This window comes from Somniosus microcephalus, chromosome 7, assembly GCF_052327205.1.
Source record: "Somniosus microcephalus isolate GS21.2 chromosome 7, FLI_Smic_1.0, whole genome shotgun sequence".
NCBI classification, from domain to species: domain Eukaryota; kingdom Metazoa; phylum Chordata; class Chondrichthyes; order Squaliformes; family Somniosidae; genus Somniosus; species Somniosus microcephalus.
The window spans coordinates 207,480,326-207,497,979 of NC_140993.1; the positions used below are offsets into that span (position 1 = coordinate 207,480,326).

General features: G+C 47.3%; 2 protein-coding genes across 6 annotated transcripts in view; one reads left to right on the forward strand and one right to left on the reverse strand.

The window, feature by feature from the left end:
• LOC147115098 (ras-related protein Ral-A) overlaps positions 1–17,654 on the forward strand; it is a 520,495-nt gene that overhangs the window by 144,795 nt on the left and 358,046 nt on the right. The gene's annotated exons all lie outside the window — the stretch shown is intronic.
• Positions 12,921–17,654, reverse strand: part of LOC147115099 (oxidation resistance protein 1-like) — a 50,650-nt gene continuing 45,916 nt past the window's right edge. For both annotated transcript variants that reach the window (XM_085993387.1, XM_085993386.1), the window contains exon 6: positions 12,921–16,188. In XM_085993387.1, the coding sequence (XP_085849513.1) occupies positions 16,053–16,188 (136 nt within the window). In that variant the 3' untranslated portion in view covers positions 12,921–16,052. The remainder of the gene's footprint in view (positions 16,189–17,654) is intronic.

Genomic DNA, 17,654 nt, shown 5'->3' on the forward strand with positions numbered 1-17,654 from the left:
GTGAGGGACCAGGGTCCAGCGTGAGGGACCAGGGTCCAGCGTGAGGGACCAGGGTCCAGCGTGAGGGACCAGGGTCCAGCGTGAGCGACCAGGATAATGCGTGAGCGACCAGAATACAGTGTGAGTGAAAAGGATACAGTGTGAGCGATCAGGATACAGTGTGAGGGACCAGGGTCCAGTGTGAGGGACCAGGGTCCAGCGTGAGGGACCAGGGTCCAGCGTGAGGGACCAGGGTCCAGCGTGAGGCACCAGTGTCCAGCGTGAGGCACCAGGTTCCAGCGTGAGGCACCAGGGTCCAGCGTGAGGCACCAGGGTCCAGCGTGAGGGACCAGGGTCCAGTGTGAGGGACCAGGGTCCAGTGTGAGGGACTAGGTTCCAGTGGGAGGGACCCGGGTGCAGTGTGAGAGACCAGTGTCCAGTGTGAGGGACCAGGGTCCAGTGTGAGGGACCAGGGTCCAGTGTGAGGGAGCAGGGTGCAGTGTGAGCGACCAGGATACAGTGTGAGCGACCACGACACAGTGTGAGCGACCAGGATACAATGTGAGTGACCAGGATAGAGCGTGTGGGACCAGGGCGCAGTAAGAGAGACCAGGTTACAATGTGATGGGCCAGGGTACAGTGACAGAGAGCAGGTTACAGTGTGAGCGACCAGGGTACAGTGTGAGCGCACAGGGTACAGTGTGAACACCCAGGATACAGTGTGAGGACCAGGGGACAGTGTGAGCAACCAGGGGACAGTGTGAGTGACCAGCGGAGAGTGTGAAGGACCAGGTTACAGTGTGAGCGGCCAGGATACAATGTGAGCGGCCAGCGTACAGTGTGAGCGGCCAGTGTACAGTGTGAAGGACCAGGATACTGTGTGAGCGACCAGGATACAGTGTGAGCTACCAGGATAGAGTGTGAGTGACCCGGGTACAGTGTGAGCGACCAGGGTACAGTGTGAGCGACCAGGGTACAGTGTGAGCGACCAGGGTACAGTGTGAGCGACCAGGATACAGTGTGAGCGACCAGGTTACAGCGTGAGCGACCAGGTTACAGCGTGAGGGATCAGGGTACAGTGTGAGGGGCCAAGGGACAGTGTGAGGGACCAGGGGACAGTGTGAGGTACCAGGGGACAGTGTGAGGGACTAGGGGATTGTGTGAGGGACCAGCGTAAAGTGTGAGAGTCCAGCATACAGTGTGAGGGTCCACGGTACAGTGTGAGGGGCCAGGGTCCAGTGTGAGGGACCAGGGTCCAGTTTGAGCGACCAGGGTGCAGTTTGAGCGACCAGGATACAGTGTGAGCGACCAGGATACAATGTGAGCGACCAGGATACATTGTGAGCGATCAGGATACAGTGTGAGCGACCAGGATACAGTGTGAGCGACCAGGGTACAGTGTGAGGGACCAGGTTCCAGTGTGAGGGACCAGGGTCCAGTGTTAGGGACCAGGGTCCAGTGTTAGGGACCAGGGTCCAGTGTGAGGGACCAGCTTCCAGTGTGAGGGACCAGGGTCCAGTGTTAGGGACCAGGATCCAGTGTGAGGGATCAGGATCCATTGTGAGGGACCAGGGTCCAGTGTGAGCGGCCAGGATACAGCTTGAGCGGCCAGGAGACAGCGTGAGCGACCAGGGGACAGCGTGAGCGACCAGGGGACAGCGTGAGCGACCAGGGGACAGTGTGAGCGACCAGGGGACAGTGTGATGGACCAGGATACAGTGTGATGGACCAGGATACTTTGAGAGGGACCAGGGTACAGTGTGAGAGAGCAGAATACAGTGTGAGGGATCAGGGTAGTGTGAGGGATCAGGGTACAGTGTGAGCGACCAGGGTACAGTGTGAGCGCCCAGGGTACAGTGTGAGCACCCAGGATACAGTGTGAGCACCCAGGATACAGTGTGAGGACCAGGGGACAGTGTGAGCAACCAGGGGACAGTGTGAGGGACCAGCGGACAGTGTGAGCGACCAGGATACAGTGTGAGCGACCAGGGGACAGCGTGAGCGACCAGGGGACAGCGTGAGCGACCAGGGGACAGCGTGAGCGACCAGGGGACAGCGTGAGGGACCAGGGTCCAGCGTGAGGGACCAGGGTCCAGCGTGAGGGACCAGGGTCCAGCGTGAGCGACCAGGATACTGTGTGAGCGACCAGAATACAGTGTGAGTGAAAAGGATACAGTGTGAGCGATCAGGATACAGTGTGAGGGACCCGGGTCCAGTGTGAGGCACCAGTGTCCAGCGTGAGGCACCAGGGTCCAGCGTGAGGCACCAGGGTCCAGCGTGAGGGACCAGGGTCCATTGTGAGGGTCTAGGTTCCAGTGGGAGGGACCCGGGTCCAGTGTGACAGACCAGTGTCCAGTGTGAGGGACCAGGGTCCAGTGTGAGGGAGCAGGGTGCAGTGAGCGCGACCAGGATACTGTGTGAGCGACCACGACCCAGTGTGAGCGACCAGGATAGAGCGTGTGGGACCAGGGCGCAGTGAGAGAGACCAGGTTACAATGTGATGGGCCAGGGTACAGTGTGAGAGAGCAGGTTACAGTGTGAGCGACCAGGGTACAGTGTGAGCAACCAGGGGACAGTGTGAGTGACCAGCGGACAGTGTGAAGGGCCAGGTTACAGTGTGAGCAGCCAGGATACAGTGTGAGCGGCCAGCGTACAGTGTGAGCGGCCAGCGTACAGTGTGAGCGACCAGAATACAGAGTGAGCGACCAGGATAAAGAGTGAGTGACCAGGATACAGTGTGAGCGCCCAGGGTACAGTGTGAGCACCCAGGATACAGTGTGAGCACCCAGGATACAGTGTGAGTGAGCAACCAGGGGACAGTGTGAGCAACCAGGGGACAGTGTGAGAGACCAGTGGACAGTGTGAGAGACCAGTGGACAGTGTGAGCGACCAGGATACAGTGTGAGCGACCAGTATAGAGTGTGAGCGACCAGGGTACAGTGTGAGCGACCAGGGTACTGTGTGAGCGACCAGGATACATTGTGAGCGAACAGGATACAGTGTGAGGGATCAGGGTACAGTGTGAGGGGCCAAGGGACAGTGTGAGGGACCAGGGGACAGTGTGAGGTACCAGGGGACAGTGTGAGGGACTAGGGGATTGTGTGAGGGACCAGCGTAAAGTGTGAGAGTCCAGCATACAGTGTGAGGGTCCACGGTACAGTGAGAGGGACCAGGGTCCAGTGTGAGGGACCAGGGTCCAGTTTGAGCGACCAGGGTGCAGTTTGAGCGACCAGGATACAGTGTGAGCGACCAGAGTACAGTGTGAGCGACCAGAATACATTGTGAGCGACCAGGGTACAGTGTGAGGGACCAGGTTCCAGTGTGAGGGACCAGGGTCCAGTGTGAGGGACCAGGGTCCAGTGTGAGCGGCCAGGATACAGTGTGAGCGGCCAGGATACAGTGTGAGCGACCAGGGGACAGTGTGAGCGACCAGGGGACAGTGTGAGCGACCAGGGGACAGTGTGAGCGACCAGGGGACAGTGTGAGTGACCAGGGGACAGTGTGATGGACCAGGATACAGTGTGATGGACCAGGATACTTTGAGAGGGACCAGGGTACAGTGTGAGGGAGCAGAGTACAGTGTGAGGGATCAGGGTAGTGTGAGGGATCAGGGTATAGTGTGAGGGATCAGGGTATATTGTGGGGGACGAGCGTAAAGTGTTAGAGATCAGGGTATGCAGTGAGGGACCAGGGGACAGTGTGAGGGACCAGGGGACAGTGCGAGGGCCCAGGGCCCAGTGTGAGTGACCAGGGGACAGTGTGAGCGACCAGGGGACAGTGTGAGCGACCAGGGGACAGTGTGAGCGACCAGGGGACAAGTGTGAGGGACCGGGGTCCAGTGTGAGGCACCAGGATACAGTGTGAGGCACCAGGATACAGTGTGAGGGACCAGGGTCCAGTGTGAGGGACCAGGGTACAGTATGAGGGACCAGGGTACAGTATGAGGGACCAGGGTACAATATGAGGGATCAGGGTACAGTGTGAGGGATCCGGGAATATTGTGAGGGATCGGGGTATTAAGTGAGGGATCGGGGTGTAATGTGAGGAATCAGGGTATAATGTGAGGGACGAGCGTAAAGTGTTAGTGTTGTGTATTTGAATGTGTTAGAAATGTCCCCACATGGGATACCGTAGTTGTGATTTGCAATGCACTGTGGGAAATGTAGTGCATTGAGTGAAGAAGCACATTATAATAAAATGGCCATTACCTAAACACTCCACCCTGGAGTCTTTCTTTAATTGTTATAAAGATCAGGGTATAAAACCCCGTGAGACATAATAAAATTGGCGACAAGGACGAAGGACTTGCGCATCACTTTGCGCTGGAATCGGCGATGTTTAAAGTAAGTCACTTTGCACAGGAATCGGCGATGTTTAAAGTAAGAAGTTCCTGTCTTTTCTGAATGCATCAGCCCTAAACTGTGGGCGTGCCAATCACCTCGTAAAGGTGGCGGTTCGTGTGTTACACAAATAAGGGGAGAGTAACGATACAGTGAAACAAAGTGGAGAAAAAGGACTGTGATAAGGACTGGTAACAAAAAAATATATAAAATAAAAAAAATAAAAAAATAATTTTAAAAAATGGCGATGCTAACCGGAGCCTTTGGACCATTTGATTTAACGGCGGAGCAATGGAGTGCTTATACAGAGCGTTTCGGATTTTTCGTGACTGCAAATGGCATTAAAGATGACATGAAAGTGGCAACGTTCCTCAGTCTGATCGGCACAAAAACATTTGGCTTGTTACGGAGTTTGATGCACCCGGATAAGCCCGGTGCTAAGACATATGATCAGATTGTGGAAGTTTTGGAAACACATTTCGCACCCAAGCCGCTGCTGATTGCCGAGAGGTTCAGGTTTCACACACAAAACCAAGGGGAGGGTGAGTCCATAGCCGAATATGTTGCAGTGCTAAAGAAGCTAACTGAGCATTGAGTTCGGTGAAACTCTAAATGACACTGTCCGTAATAGGTTTGTGTGTAGATTAAGATGTGAAGCAACACAGAAGCGCTTGCTCATGACTGACAAACTGACACTTAATTCAGCAGTGGAGCTCGCTGTCTATGGAGTTAGCAGCTAAAGATGCACAGCTGTTGGGGGCTGCTATGAGAGTGCACAGGATAGCAGCTACACCGGATAAACATGCAAGGGGCGCCAGAGAGTGCTACAGATGTGGGAGGTCAGGTCATCAGCCATCTGACTGCTGGTGCAAAGACCTGACCTGTCGGAAATGTGAAAAGAAAGGACACATTGAACGTGTGTATAAAGGGCAAAGCAAACAATCCTACACAGAGACACACAAAAACAAACAAAGAACCACACCTAACTGGCATTCTAAAAAGAAAAACCTACACTTGGTGAAACAAGAACAGGAAGACAGTGACACAGACTGTGCTGTCTTTCTTTAGGAATTTATGTTAGTTTTCCAGTTAATTCAGGGGTTTGAGTAATTTGGGTCGATTCCCATTGTGTGCCGCCACCTAGTGGATATTTGGTACCTAGCAACTGCAGCAAAAGCGCAGTAAAGTGCAGTAAAGCACAATAAGTGCAGTAAAGTAAACTACTGTATATCACAGACCTACAGCCACACATGGTCTGGGAAGTTATATTGTTGCCACGCTTGAGCCTTGGATACTATTTGTCTGTAAGTACTTGAGAATGTTATAGATGATTAGTGTACACTATATTTTGCAGAAAATGTTTAGTTTGTAACTTTTCTCTGTAAGCAAACTTACACAGCTGGCCGTGAAGTGCTCACTCTCTGTCTAGCTGGTTAACTTGTAGCTGTATTTTGATGCACTATGTACAGGGCTAATTTAAAGAGAATGCCTTCCAGTTTGCTAAATGTATATTCACAGTAAGCTGTGTTTCCATGTGTTTGGTAAGTTACATGCCAAATGTACTGTGTTGCTCAGGTGTACCTAAATTTGTGTATGCATATCAGTTATGTGCTTGTATACTAATGTGTGCTTCCATTTCTGTGTTGTATTTCAGTTTCACAATAAGAATCTTTCAGTAAAGTTTTACAAGAAAAGTCAAGCCTTGTGATTTTTATGGGAAAATATCAAGTTGTTAGCTACCTGTCTAGCTCTGCATAGGAACGCGCTGCAAGGGCAGAATACAGACTCTGATGGGGAGAGGAATCTCCATGTGTTAACAGTGAATGGAGGCTCATCAGGCTATAGAGTCACTCCACTACTAGAGGGAATACCAGTCAAAATGGAGCTGGATACAGGGGCCGCTGTCTCCTTGATCTCAGAGAAGCTATTCAAAGAAAAACTGAACCACCTATCATTGACGCTGGCCAAGCTCATCTTATAGACCTACACTGGGGAAACAGTCCCCATGCTGGGTAAGACGTAAGTCAAGGTGGAGCTTCATGGACAAACCGTGATGCTGCCAGTTTACGTGGTCAAGGGTGACTATCCATCCCTGATGGGCAGGCCATGGCTGGAGAAAATCCATCTGGATTGGGAAAAAGTGAATGCGGTGTCAGTCGAAGAGGCGGGGCTAGCGGCAGTGTTGACAAAGCATACAGCTGTCTTCGACGGAGAATTGGGGAGCATGAAAGGGATTACGGTCAAACTCAAGGTGAAGCCTGAGAGCCAGCCACGATTCCTGAAGGTCAGGAACGTTCCCTACGCCCTCAGACCAAAGGTGGAGGCTGACCTGGAGCGCCTGGTCAAGATAGGGGTCCTGGTGCCGGTTTCGCACAGTGAGTGGGCCACGCCCATGGTACCAGTGATGAAGAGAGATGGCACGGTTCGCTTATGTGGCGATTTCAAAGTAACAGTGAATCCGGTGCTCTCAGCTGAACAGTACCCCCTCCCCATCATTGAAGATCTTTTCGCAGGTCTAGCAGGTGGTCAGAAGTTTAGCAAGATTGATCTATGCCAAGCCTACTTGCAGATGCATGTAGAAGAGGACTCACAGAAGCACCTCACCATCACCACCCACAAGGGCCTCTATAGGTACTGCCGCCTACCCTTTGGTATAACGTCAGCACCAGCTTTGTTTCAGCGGCATTCCAGGGGTACGTTATCTCGACGATATCCTTGTCACAGGAAAGGACGACAACGAGCATCTGCAGAACCTGGCGAAGACACTGGGAAGACTTGAAGAACATGGCTTACGCGTTCGCAAGGACAAATGCGAATTTTTCAAGCCATCAGTGGAGTACTTAGGCCATGTCATCGACGCGGACGGCCTACACACAGCACCGTCGAAAGTGAAAGCCATTGCCGATGCTCCTGCACCTACAAATGTCGGCCAGCTGCGGTCATTCTTAAGTCTCCTGAACTATTACGGAAAGTTTATTCCACAGCTGGCATCACTGTTGAAGCCATTACATGAGTTGCTGTGTCAGGGCAAGGCCTGGGCATGGACGAAGGAGTGCGAAGCTGCATTCAAGAAAGCCAAAGCAGCTTTGACTGACCCCAGAGTGTTGACGCACTTTGACCCGTCGTTGCAGATTCAGCTGGCCTGTGACGCGTCGCCTTATGGCGTCGGTGCGGTCGTGTCCCACATCTTTCCCTCAGGCGAAGAGAAGCCAATTGCATTCGCGTCAAGGTCCCTGAGCAAGGCGGAGCTGAAATACCCGGTCAAAAAAGAGGCTTTGGGCATCATCTTTGGAATCAAAAAGTTCCATCACTACTTGTTCAGAAGGAAATTCACCTTGCTGACGGATCATCGTCCTCTGACATTGATCTTTGGTCCACACACAGGAATACCCTCCCTGGCAGCGGGCAGGATGCAGCGCTGGGTGCTGATGTTAAGCGCTCACAATTACAACATCAAATACTGGAGGTCAGCAGCACATGGCAATGCGGACGGATTGTCAAGACTTCCGCTGCCTGTGCCCTCTGAAGGCTGTGAGCAGAAGATTTTCTACTTTGACATGGTGAGCAATGCCCCTGTCACGGCCCGGCAGGTCAAGAAAGAGACCAGAGTGGACCCTACGCTATCCAAGGTGCTGGATCGGGTAATGCGAGGAGACGGATCACGGGTATCAGATGCACCACCTGAGCTCCTACCTTACCTGTCGAGAGGGAAGGAGTTGTCTGTCACGTCAGGATGCCTCCTTTGGGGCATGCGAGTGATCATACCACCAAAGCTGCGGAAACATGTCCTCAACGAGCTACACTCAGGACATTGTGGTATTGTCCAGATGAAGGAGCTGGCACGAAGCTACTTCTGGTGGCCCGGTCTGGATCATGAAATTGAAGTTGAAGCGAAATCATGCCCATCATGTGAGACAACCAGGGATACGCCACTGCATCCATGGCCAGCGACACCGTGGCAACGGATCCATCTGGATTTCACGGGACCAGTGGAAGGAGCGATGTTCCCGGTCGCGGTGGACTCCCATTCCAAATGGCCAGAGGTTGCAGTGATGTCCACTACCACTGCGGAGAAAACCATCGAGACTCAGAGAGATGTTTGGGCGATTTGGTCTGCCGGAGCAGATCGTAACCGACAATGGAACACAGTTCACATCCCAGGAGATGGAGGAGTTCCTCAAGAGCAATGGAATCCAGCACACGTTCTCCGCGCCTTATCATCCATCCACGAATGGATTGGCGGAGAGATTTGTCAGAACGCTGAAACGCGCGTTGAACGACACTTTGTGGTGGGGGGCAATGTCCTCGCGCGTAACTACACCACCCCGGAGCGGTGGGTCCCGGCTACGGTCATTCAAAAGACGGGCCCCATTTCATACCGAGTCCGCACCAGAGATGACCGAACATGGAGACGGCATGTAGACCAGTTACTGCCAAGACAGTCGCCACAGGTAACCCAAGAAACAGAGGATCAAGGACCTGCTGGGGGCTCCAGCAGGGACCGGTCGTCCAACCCTGAGACGGTGGCACCATCCACTCTTGTGCCATCGAGGGAGGAAGCCACATCTGCAGGGTCACGGGAGAGCCAGCCAGAGCCTGCTCCTGAGACTAGGCGTTACCCCCAAAGAGAAAGGCAGCCTCCAGAGCGCCTTATTTACAGTTAGTGCTAACCTGTGTGCATGGGGCAGAATAATCCCCAGGGTTAGTGGAATGTAGAGGTAGTCTACCCTCTCTTCCAAAGTTATAGTCATTTTCAGTTATTCTGTTTTGTGGACATTCTATTTTAAGGGGGAGGAATATGTTGTGTATTTGAATGTTAGAAATGTCCCCACATGGGATACCGTAGTTGTGATTTGCAATGCACTATGGGAAATGTAGTGCATTGAGTGAAGAAGCACATTGTAATAAAATGGCCATTAAAGAAAGACTCCAGGGTGGTGTTCAGTTAATTGTTATAAAGATCAGGGTATAAAACCCCGTGAGACATAACAGTTAGAGATCACAGTATACTGTGAGGGACCAGGGGACAGTGTGAGGGACCAGGTGACAGTGTGAGGGTCCACGGTACAGTGCGAGAGACCAGGGTACAATGTGAGAGAGCAGGGTACAGTGTGAGGGATCAGGGTATAATGTAGCACAGCGGGGTAGTCTTTGTTTTTAAAGTATCTTCGGGACGGCCGGTAACTGCCATCTCTGGTGTGGAACGACCCTGTATTGTCTTTAATGTCCCTCTTCGAACTTGAATCTGTTCCCCTTTGTCTGGGTAAACATTTAGATGGCCTTTATCTACAGGCTGATCTGATCGGATCTGCATCCAATCTATATGTATGGGGCTCTGTCTGGTTTCGTTTTCTGTGAAACTGCCTTCCAGAACCTACAGTGGGCTGAATCCACAAAAGCTGTCTGGGGACTGCAGGAAGCATTTTAAAGTGTCCCAAAAGCTGGTCACGGGGTCTGGCGGCCATTTTGTGTGCCCCTTTTTCTGGGCTTCTTTTAAACAGTCTTTAAAATTAAGGCCTTTTCCGCCAATAGACCCTTATAGGACAATGTTCAATTTTGCAAATTCTACAAAGGATCAGAAGACAAGGATGAGAATTTTAAAAATTGAGGTGTTGCCAAATCAGAAGCCTATGTAGGTCAGTGAGCACAGGGAAGATGGCTGAACCAGACTTGGTGCGAGTTAGGATACGGGCAGCAGAGTTTTGGACAAGCTCAAATTTGTGGAGGATGCAAGGTGGGGGACCAGCCAGGAAAACATTGGCATAGTCGAGCCTAGAGGTAACAAAGGGTTTCAGCAGCAGGGGCAGAGACGGGCAATGTTACAGAGGTGGAAGTAGGCGGTCTTGATGATTGAGAGAATATGGAGGCAGAAGCTCAACTCAGGGTCAACTAGGAAGCCAAGTTTATGAACAGTCTGGTTCAGCATGAGACAGTGCCCAATGAAAGAAATGGAGTCAGTGGCTAGGGAACAGACTTTATGGCAGGGTCCTAAGACAATGGCTTTGGCCTCCCCAATATTTAATTGGAGGAAATTTCTGCTCATCCAATACTGGGTGTCAGAAAAATGGTGGTAATTGTTACATACCTGAATATTGGACAAAATTTTCTATGAACTGGGATCATTAAAGAAAGCCATTATAGTTATGTAGCGCCTTTCGCGACCACCCGACACCCCAAAGCTATTTACAGCCAATGAAGTACTTTTTGGAGTGCAGTCACTGTTGTAATGTAGGAAACACGGCAGCCAATTTGCGCTCAGCAAGCTCCCACAAACAGCAATGTGATAATCAGCAGATAATTTTTTTTTTGTTATGTTGATTGAGGAATAAATATTGGCCAGGACACCGGGGATAACTGCCCTGCTCTTCTTTGAAATAGTGCCATGGGATCATTTACGTCTACTTGAGAGAGGCGACGGGACCTCGGTTTTATGTCTCATCCAAAAGATGAATTAAAAATTAAAATACACATGGCAGCTCAAGGTACACTAAAGGGAGAACAAACTGTTGCCAAGTTATTCTGCCCCAAGCAGACAATGCTAGGCAAGGGTACTAGATTTGGACTAGTAACATTTAATCATGAGTGGTCAGCAGGACAAATTCAAAATACTGCCGATGCTGGAAATCTGAAATAACAGAGAATGATGGAAATACACTCCAGATCAGGTAGCATCTGTGCAGAGAAACAGTTAACGGGCCGGAATTTGCGGTCAAGATGATGGCGAACTGGCAGTGTTCGCCATCATTCCACCTTTGAAACTGACCGCAATGTCAGGATTTAGCGCAGACGGAAGCAGAAATCCTGAAGTTGCAGTCTGTCAATGACAGCTCTGAAACAAGCTGTGCTGTGCACCACCAAACCTTAGAGCCTGCAATCTGTGTAATCACCGAAATCTGCCTAAGAGTCCCGCAAGTTCATATACGAGGAGACCCTGATCAGTGAGAGGATGGAGGCCTACTTCTGCCGATGGCGACTTTGGCCAAACCCGTAAAATCCGCCACCTCGACAATCCACCTCAACACCCATCAAGCAAACTGAGCTCCAAGTCTCCTTTTGCAGCTAAACCATGCTAAAAAACCTCATCTATTTAGGAGTCATGCTTGATTGCACCCTGTCGTATAGGTAGCATCCCCAGAACCTTGTGAAGAAAATAAAGAGTAGTCAACTTAACCCAGAAACTCACCGGATCCACATGGGGAGCAGACGCTCAAACCCTCTGTACGGCAGCACTCGCCCTGGTGTAGTCTACAGTGGAGTACTGCTCTCTGGCATAGCTATCAAGTCCACATGTCAAATCCATTGATGTCCAGCTGAATTCTACTGAGAATGATCACCGGTACATTTTTATCGACACCAACACCTTGGCTGCCCGTGCTTGCAAACATCGCACCACCACACCTACACCGCGAATATGCAGTCTCCAGAGAATACAACCGCTACACCAGCAAAGACATGCCGATCCAGGCCGCCTTGAACAACCTACCACCAACCCGTCTCAAATCCAGGAGGCAGTTTTGGACCGTCGCTGAAGCCCTTCAACGTTCTCCCCTGAGCCTTGATGACGAAATGCTTGGACGAACTGTGACATAGTGAATGAATTCCTTTTAAAGGACCCCACAGTACAACCTGAAGGATCAAACCTTCCTCCCAAACAATGGACAACCATCAACCGCCTCAGAACTGGTCATGGTCGATGCTGCCACCTTCTTCATAGATGGAAGATTAAAGCATCCCCATCATGCGATTGTGGAACTTCTAATCAGACCCTGGAGCACATCATTGAGCACCGCACTCAGTGGAAGTTCACAGGCAGCCTACAAGATAGGAAGCTTTGGCCTGGATATCTGACTTCGATACTGACTTTTGATTTGCTTTGCTACCACCATACGAAAGATCATCCAAATCAGGGAAACTGATTAAAACTTTGGCTCTCCCGCAGTGATGACGCTGTTAAATTCCCCACTAAAAGTTAGACCCAAAGGGATTTGGTGTAACTGGGTTTTAACAGCGTTATTACTGCTAAACAAATGTTAAGGGCCTGGAAAACGAATTTTAATTTTGTGCAGTGTGAAATTTGTCCATTTTAATAAAAATTTATATTTTGAAGAAACTTTAAAAATTTACTTTTTGAAGTTTGTCCACATTTATTTCAGGTTTGCCATTTCCCAGTGTGTGAGCCCCATCTTTGTTTTGCTCTCACATTTTTAAAAAGTTTGAGTTTTAACAGCTTACTCACTTCATTGTTCGCTGTCTGAGAACTCTGCGTTTTGAATGGCTGCTTAGACAGCATGTTGACGTCACAGCAGTTCACACTAGGGGATCCCACCAGTCCATTGAATTGAATGTCGGAAAACCCAAAGTTCTCGACACTGGGATTGCACGATCCTTGTGCGGCGTGTACTTCGGAGCCAGCAGGGAACGCCTTCACTTTGCTGCTGACCACAAATTCCGGACCTGAAACACGAACTCTGTTGCTCTCTCCACAGATGCTTCCTGACCTGCTGAGCATTTCCAGCATTTTCTCTTTTTATAAACATAATAGGACATATGTATGCTCAGCAGTAAAACAAATATATTTATCAATAACGTAAAAACACATGAAAGCATTGAAGTTAATTTATTAAATGAGATTTTCTGAACATTTGTACATATTTATTCACCATGTTAGGAACTGTATTACATAAATGCATGTTTTGGTAGCCCAAATACTACTGGCAATAATCATCGGGTATCACAATATGTAGATCAGGATGTTACCTTCAGAAGAATATACCTGGCTCAAATATGTTTTGTGCATTTGGGTACGCTTTGGATGTTAAGAAAATGAATAATGCACATTATGTAAGTACCTGAAAACAGTCAAAGCCAAGATAACATTAAGCCTGAACTGAATTTAGAAATAGGTAACACAACAAAAAGTTGACTGCATTGGGGGGAGGGGGGAAAAGAGAAATTTTCTCAAGTAATGAATGCACTTTCATTGCACGGCTTGCCGTTACTATTTTCAAGTACAACTGATTTTGCACCAATACTGTTTAAAAAGACATATTTCTTGACTTATTGTCGTCTTATCCATAATTATTACAAAGGCATGTGGTAAACAAATATCATTTAATTAAATCAAATGTGGTTTGATGCAAATGCTTTCATTTACACACTGATGGAAGAATGGCAGTGTAAATCCAGGATCAGCCCGATTCAAAGGCAAGTGATGGGTGATCAGCTGCAGGTGGTTGTTTCACACTGCTATGAGTTTGCACCAGGTGCAGTATAACTACAGTTTATGAATGGACTACAGAGACATTTTCCCTTGACCTTACCAGCAGTGTTCCGAGCTACAGAAAGTCTTAGAGGCAAGGTTAGCAGGCCTCGAAATGTTCAGCAGCACCACTGCAGAAATGTGTTTTCCTTCAACTGTAACTACTGGTTGGGTTGCACCTTACAGTCAGGTTAATGGAGATAGGGCTCATATACAAAATGTTCAGAGCCACTGCTGCTTACACTACCTTTTGGAAGTTATTAGATTTACAAGCATTGAATGGCAATGATGGATATGAACATTTAAAATACCTCTCAAAAAGGGGAATAACACCCTTACTTTTAAAGGCATGATCTATGGTATAATTGAGTTACTGTTATGTGGACAGCCTAGAGAAACTGGAATTGTTCTCCTTATAACAGAGGTGTTAAGGGGAGATTTAATAGAGGTATTTTGATAAGAGTAAATAGGGAGAAACCATTTCCACTGGCAGGAAGGTCAATAACCAGAGGGCACAGATTTAAGGTAACTGGCAAAAGAACCAGAGGAAATATGAATTTTTTTCACACAGCGATTTATGATGATCTGAAAGGGTAAGTAGAGGCAAGTTTAATAGTAACTTTCAAAAGGCAATTGGATAAATACTTGAAGGGGAAAAAATTGCAGGGCTATGGAAAAAGAGCAGGGGAGTGGGTCTACAGTAATTGGATAGCTCTTTCAGGGAGCCTGCACAGGCACAATGGGCCAAATGGCCTCCTTCTGTGCTGCATCATTCTATGAAACCAAATGAATTCAGACCAGGGTATATGGTTCCAATAATTTATTCTACTATACATCACCATTACATTGCAGTATTGTGATAATTCTAGGATTATTTTAAATATTTTTTATAGGTAGCTGTAACTCCACAAAGACAATAATACTGCAGTGGAAGACTGAAAGGGAAGAAAAGCTGCTGTATTTATTTACAATTCACTTTCAAAATCTGTAAACATTCAGGCTACATCCTAACAAAGTTACAGAACATTAGGCAAAAACAGAGAACTGATGCTCTCTATTTCTCACATTCAGCATAAATAAACATAGTACAGAAAATTAATATGCCCTTTTGAACTGTATCAGCAAGTGCTCTCCCAACAGTCCAAAACTTTAAATTTGGAAATGTACTATACAAGAATTGCCTGCAACTAAAGCCAATAAAATTAACTGGCCTGTGTTCATTTCCATCATAATTCAAAGTGCTATAAGCAATTCACCGTTCCACTTTGTTAAACTGAGGAACAGTACATTTTTTACTTTAATTTACAGGGTAATATACAATGCATCTGGAACAGCTGGATTTTCAGCACGAAGAAAGTCACTGTCACACCCAGAACAGGAATATTTTTGTAAAACACAATCAGGTTTCAGACTTGACTAAATACAGAGAAAACCTTTGCATTCTGGAACGGTTTTGTTAATCTAAGACTGGCTTTATCCATTTTCTATGACGAGGACAGGAATGACCGTTATATGTTGCCTGCCAAGGTTATTTGAGGTCACATGACAGTAATCTGCAAATTCCACAAGTCTACAGCATTATCCTACCATCTACAGTACCTACACTATTCTGCTGGTGTTAGCTGCACTTACAATGTACATCCACTGACAGACAGCACAACTATGGGTACTCAGTAAGTGCTTGGGAGTTTGGTGTGCTATGAAGCTAAACAGTAGGATAAATATAGGACCAATAAATACTGTATATGCTTCATCACTTTTGCAGGAAGCTACATTGGCATAATAAAAAACCTGCAACATTCGGTTAACAGACATCTACCCAGCAATACACACAGCAACACGAGGCTTCTTTCTCGACACATTTCTATTTCTTCCATTAGTTTTGCAACAAAACTGCATTAAGTCCTTTAAAAAACTGAACATGTGGTGCAATCCTAGCTGCTTGTGTCAGCAAACCCAAAATGCTGACAGTATCTGTCCCAAACCTGCAGCAGCAACATCAGAAACAGCATTACCCAGATATTTTCACCTAACAGATCAGAACGAAACTACATTTGATCCATTTCAGCAAGAACGCCAAATATCTATCAGCTTGGTTTCTGAGCCCATCATTTTAGTATAATTGCAACTGGTCAGGGTTCAGTTTGATGTCACTGGACTCGTTATGGATTAGTTTTATATGGACAACAGGCTGGTGGTGTAACTTCTAATACATATATATGTCATTTGTAGCAGCAACACTTATCTTCGGTCACATTCAATAAGATTCAACACAAGTATAGCAATTTTGCTCTAGTAATCTTTTAACAAAGTGGCTGGGTTGTTCTACTGAAGGCAGGAGCAAGCGAATACAAGGGAGAATTTGTCTTTTTCAATATGCCTAGATTCGACTTTGCTGCACTGATGCATGGTCAGGTTTGGGCCCTACATCCGAGAGACGTTGAATTTCTTCAGTGCTTATGTAAAGATTTTTTTCACTCAAAAGCCCATATTTCAATGTCCTGTACATAGAAGTCTTCCTTTTTTGAAAGGATGCAATTGTCAAATGTTTTACACGAGTGGCTACGCCCATGGTACAGATCCCCATCCAACCACAATCCAATTTCTCCTCTGTAAAGAACACAGCCAATTAGTTGGAGGGGAAAAATGAGCAGAAATATATTAATACTAGTTCAATCAATTTAAGACTTCTTTTGCACTGGAGAAGTTGCAAAGATTATTTACAAGGATGATAGCAGAACTGAGAAGTTATAACTATCAGGAAAGACTAAACAGGCTGGGGCTCTTTTATCTAGAAAACAGAAGGCTGAGGTGACTTGACAGAGGTTTTTAAAATTATGAAGGGGTTTGATAGGGTAGACACAGAGAAGATATTTCCATTTGTGGGGCAGTCCAAAACAAGGGGGTATAAATATAAGATAGTCACTAATAAATCCAATAAGGAATTCAGGAGAGTAGTGAGAATGTGGAATCTGCTTCCACAAGGAGTAGTTGAGGCAAACAGCATAGGTGCAATTAAGCGGAAGCTAGATAAGTACATGAGGGAGAAAGGATTAGAAGTCTATGCTGATAGGGTTAGATGAAGTAAGGAGGGAGGAGGCTCGTGTGGAGCATAAACATCGGCACAGACCTACCTGTTGGGCCGAATGGCCTGATTCTGTGCTGTAAAGGCTGTTATACTATGTAATTGGGGTAGCAAATTATTAATTCACTACTTTCCACAGAACAAGATTATGGAAAAGAAACTATGAGCTGTAGAATTTAAACCTGTGTTGAAGTTAGTGGTAAACAGTAGTTTGCAGGAAATACCTTCATGAATAAAACAATTTATAATATGACTTATATATGGACATACAATACATTTTAATTATGCAGATTCAGTTTTAACAAGCTTACAACACTTTGACAAAAAGATTATGTATTTGCAATTCTGATACAATTTGTAACTTTAACTGGTTTTAAAAATAAATGCTCTAAAAGCTAAAATTGTGTGGGAAGGTATGTAGCAAAGCTCGGTCCATGAACAGCCATAACATCAATGTGCAATGTTACCCAGAATACACTGCACGCCACAAATGGCAGCTCCATGGCCACAAACGGATGTTGCTGCTGGATTTGTGCATAATGAGCAGCACAAGACTCAAAACAGGAGATAAAGGATGATGATTTTGAAGAAAATATTAACAGCTAAATTCTAAATGAGCCCACGTTCCCGTATAAAATTTCACAAGCAAGTTTTGTACCTTAACAATTCTAAAACTACTTCTGACAATTTAGTGCTACTCAATTAGTACCTGAACAAAGAAGGGAAGATAAATGAAGCTTAAGTGGAGAGCCCATTTCAGCCTCATAAGAACATTAAGAACAAGGAGCAGGAGTAGGTCATTCGGCCTCTCGAGCCTGCTCCGCCATTCAATAAGATCAGGGCTGATCTGATCTTGGCCTCAACTCCACTTCCCTGCCCGCTCCCCATAGCCCTCGACTCCCTTACCTTTCAAAAATCTGTATCTTCACCTTAAATATATTCAATGACCAGCCTCCACAGCTCTCTGGGGAAGAGAATTCCAAAGATTCAC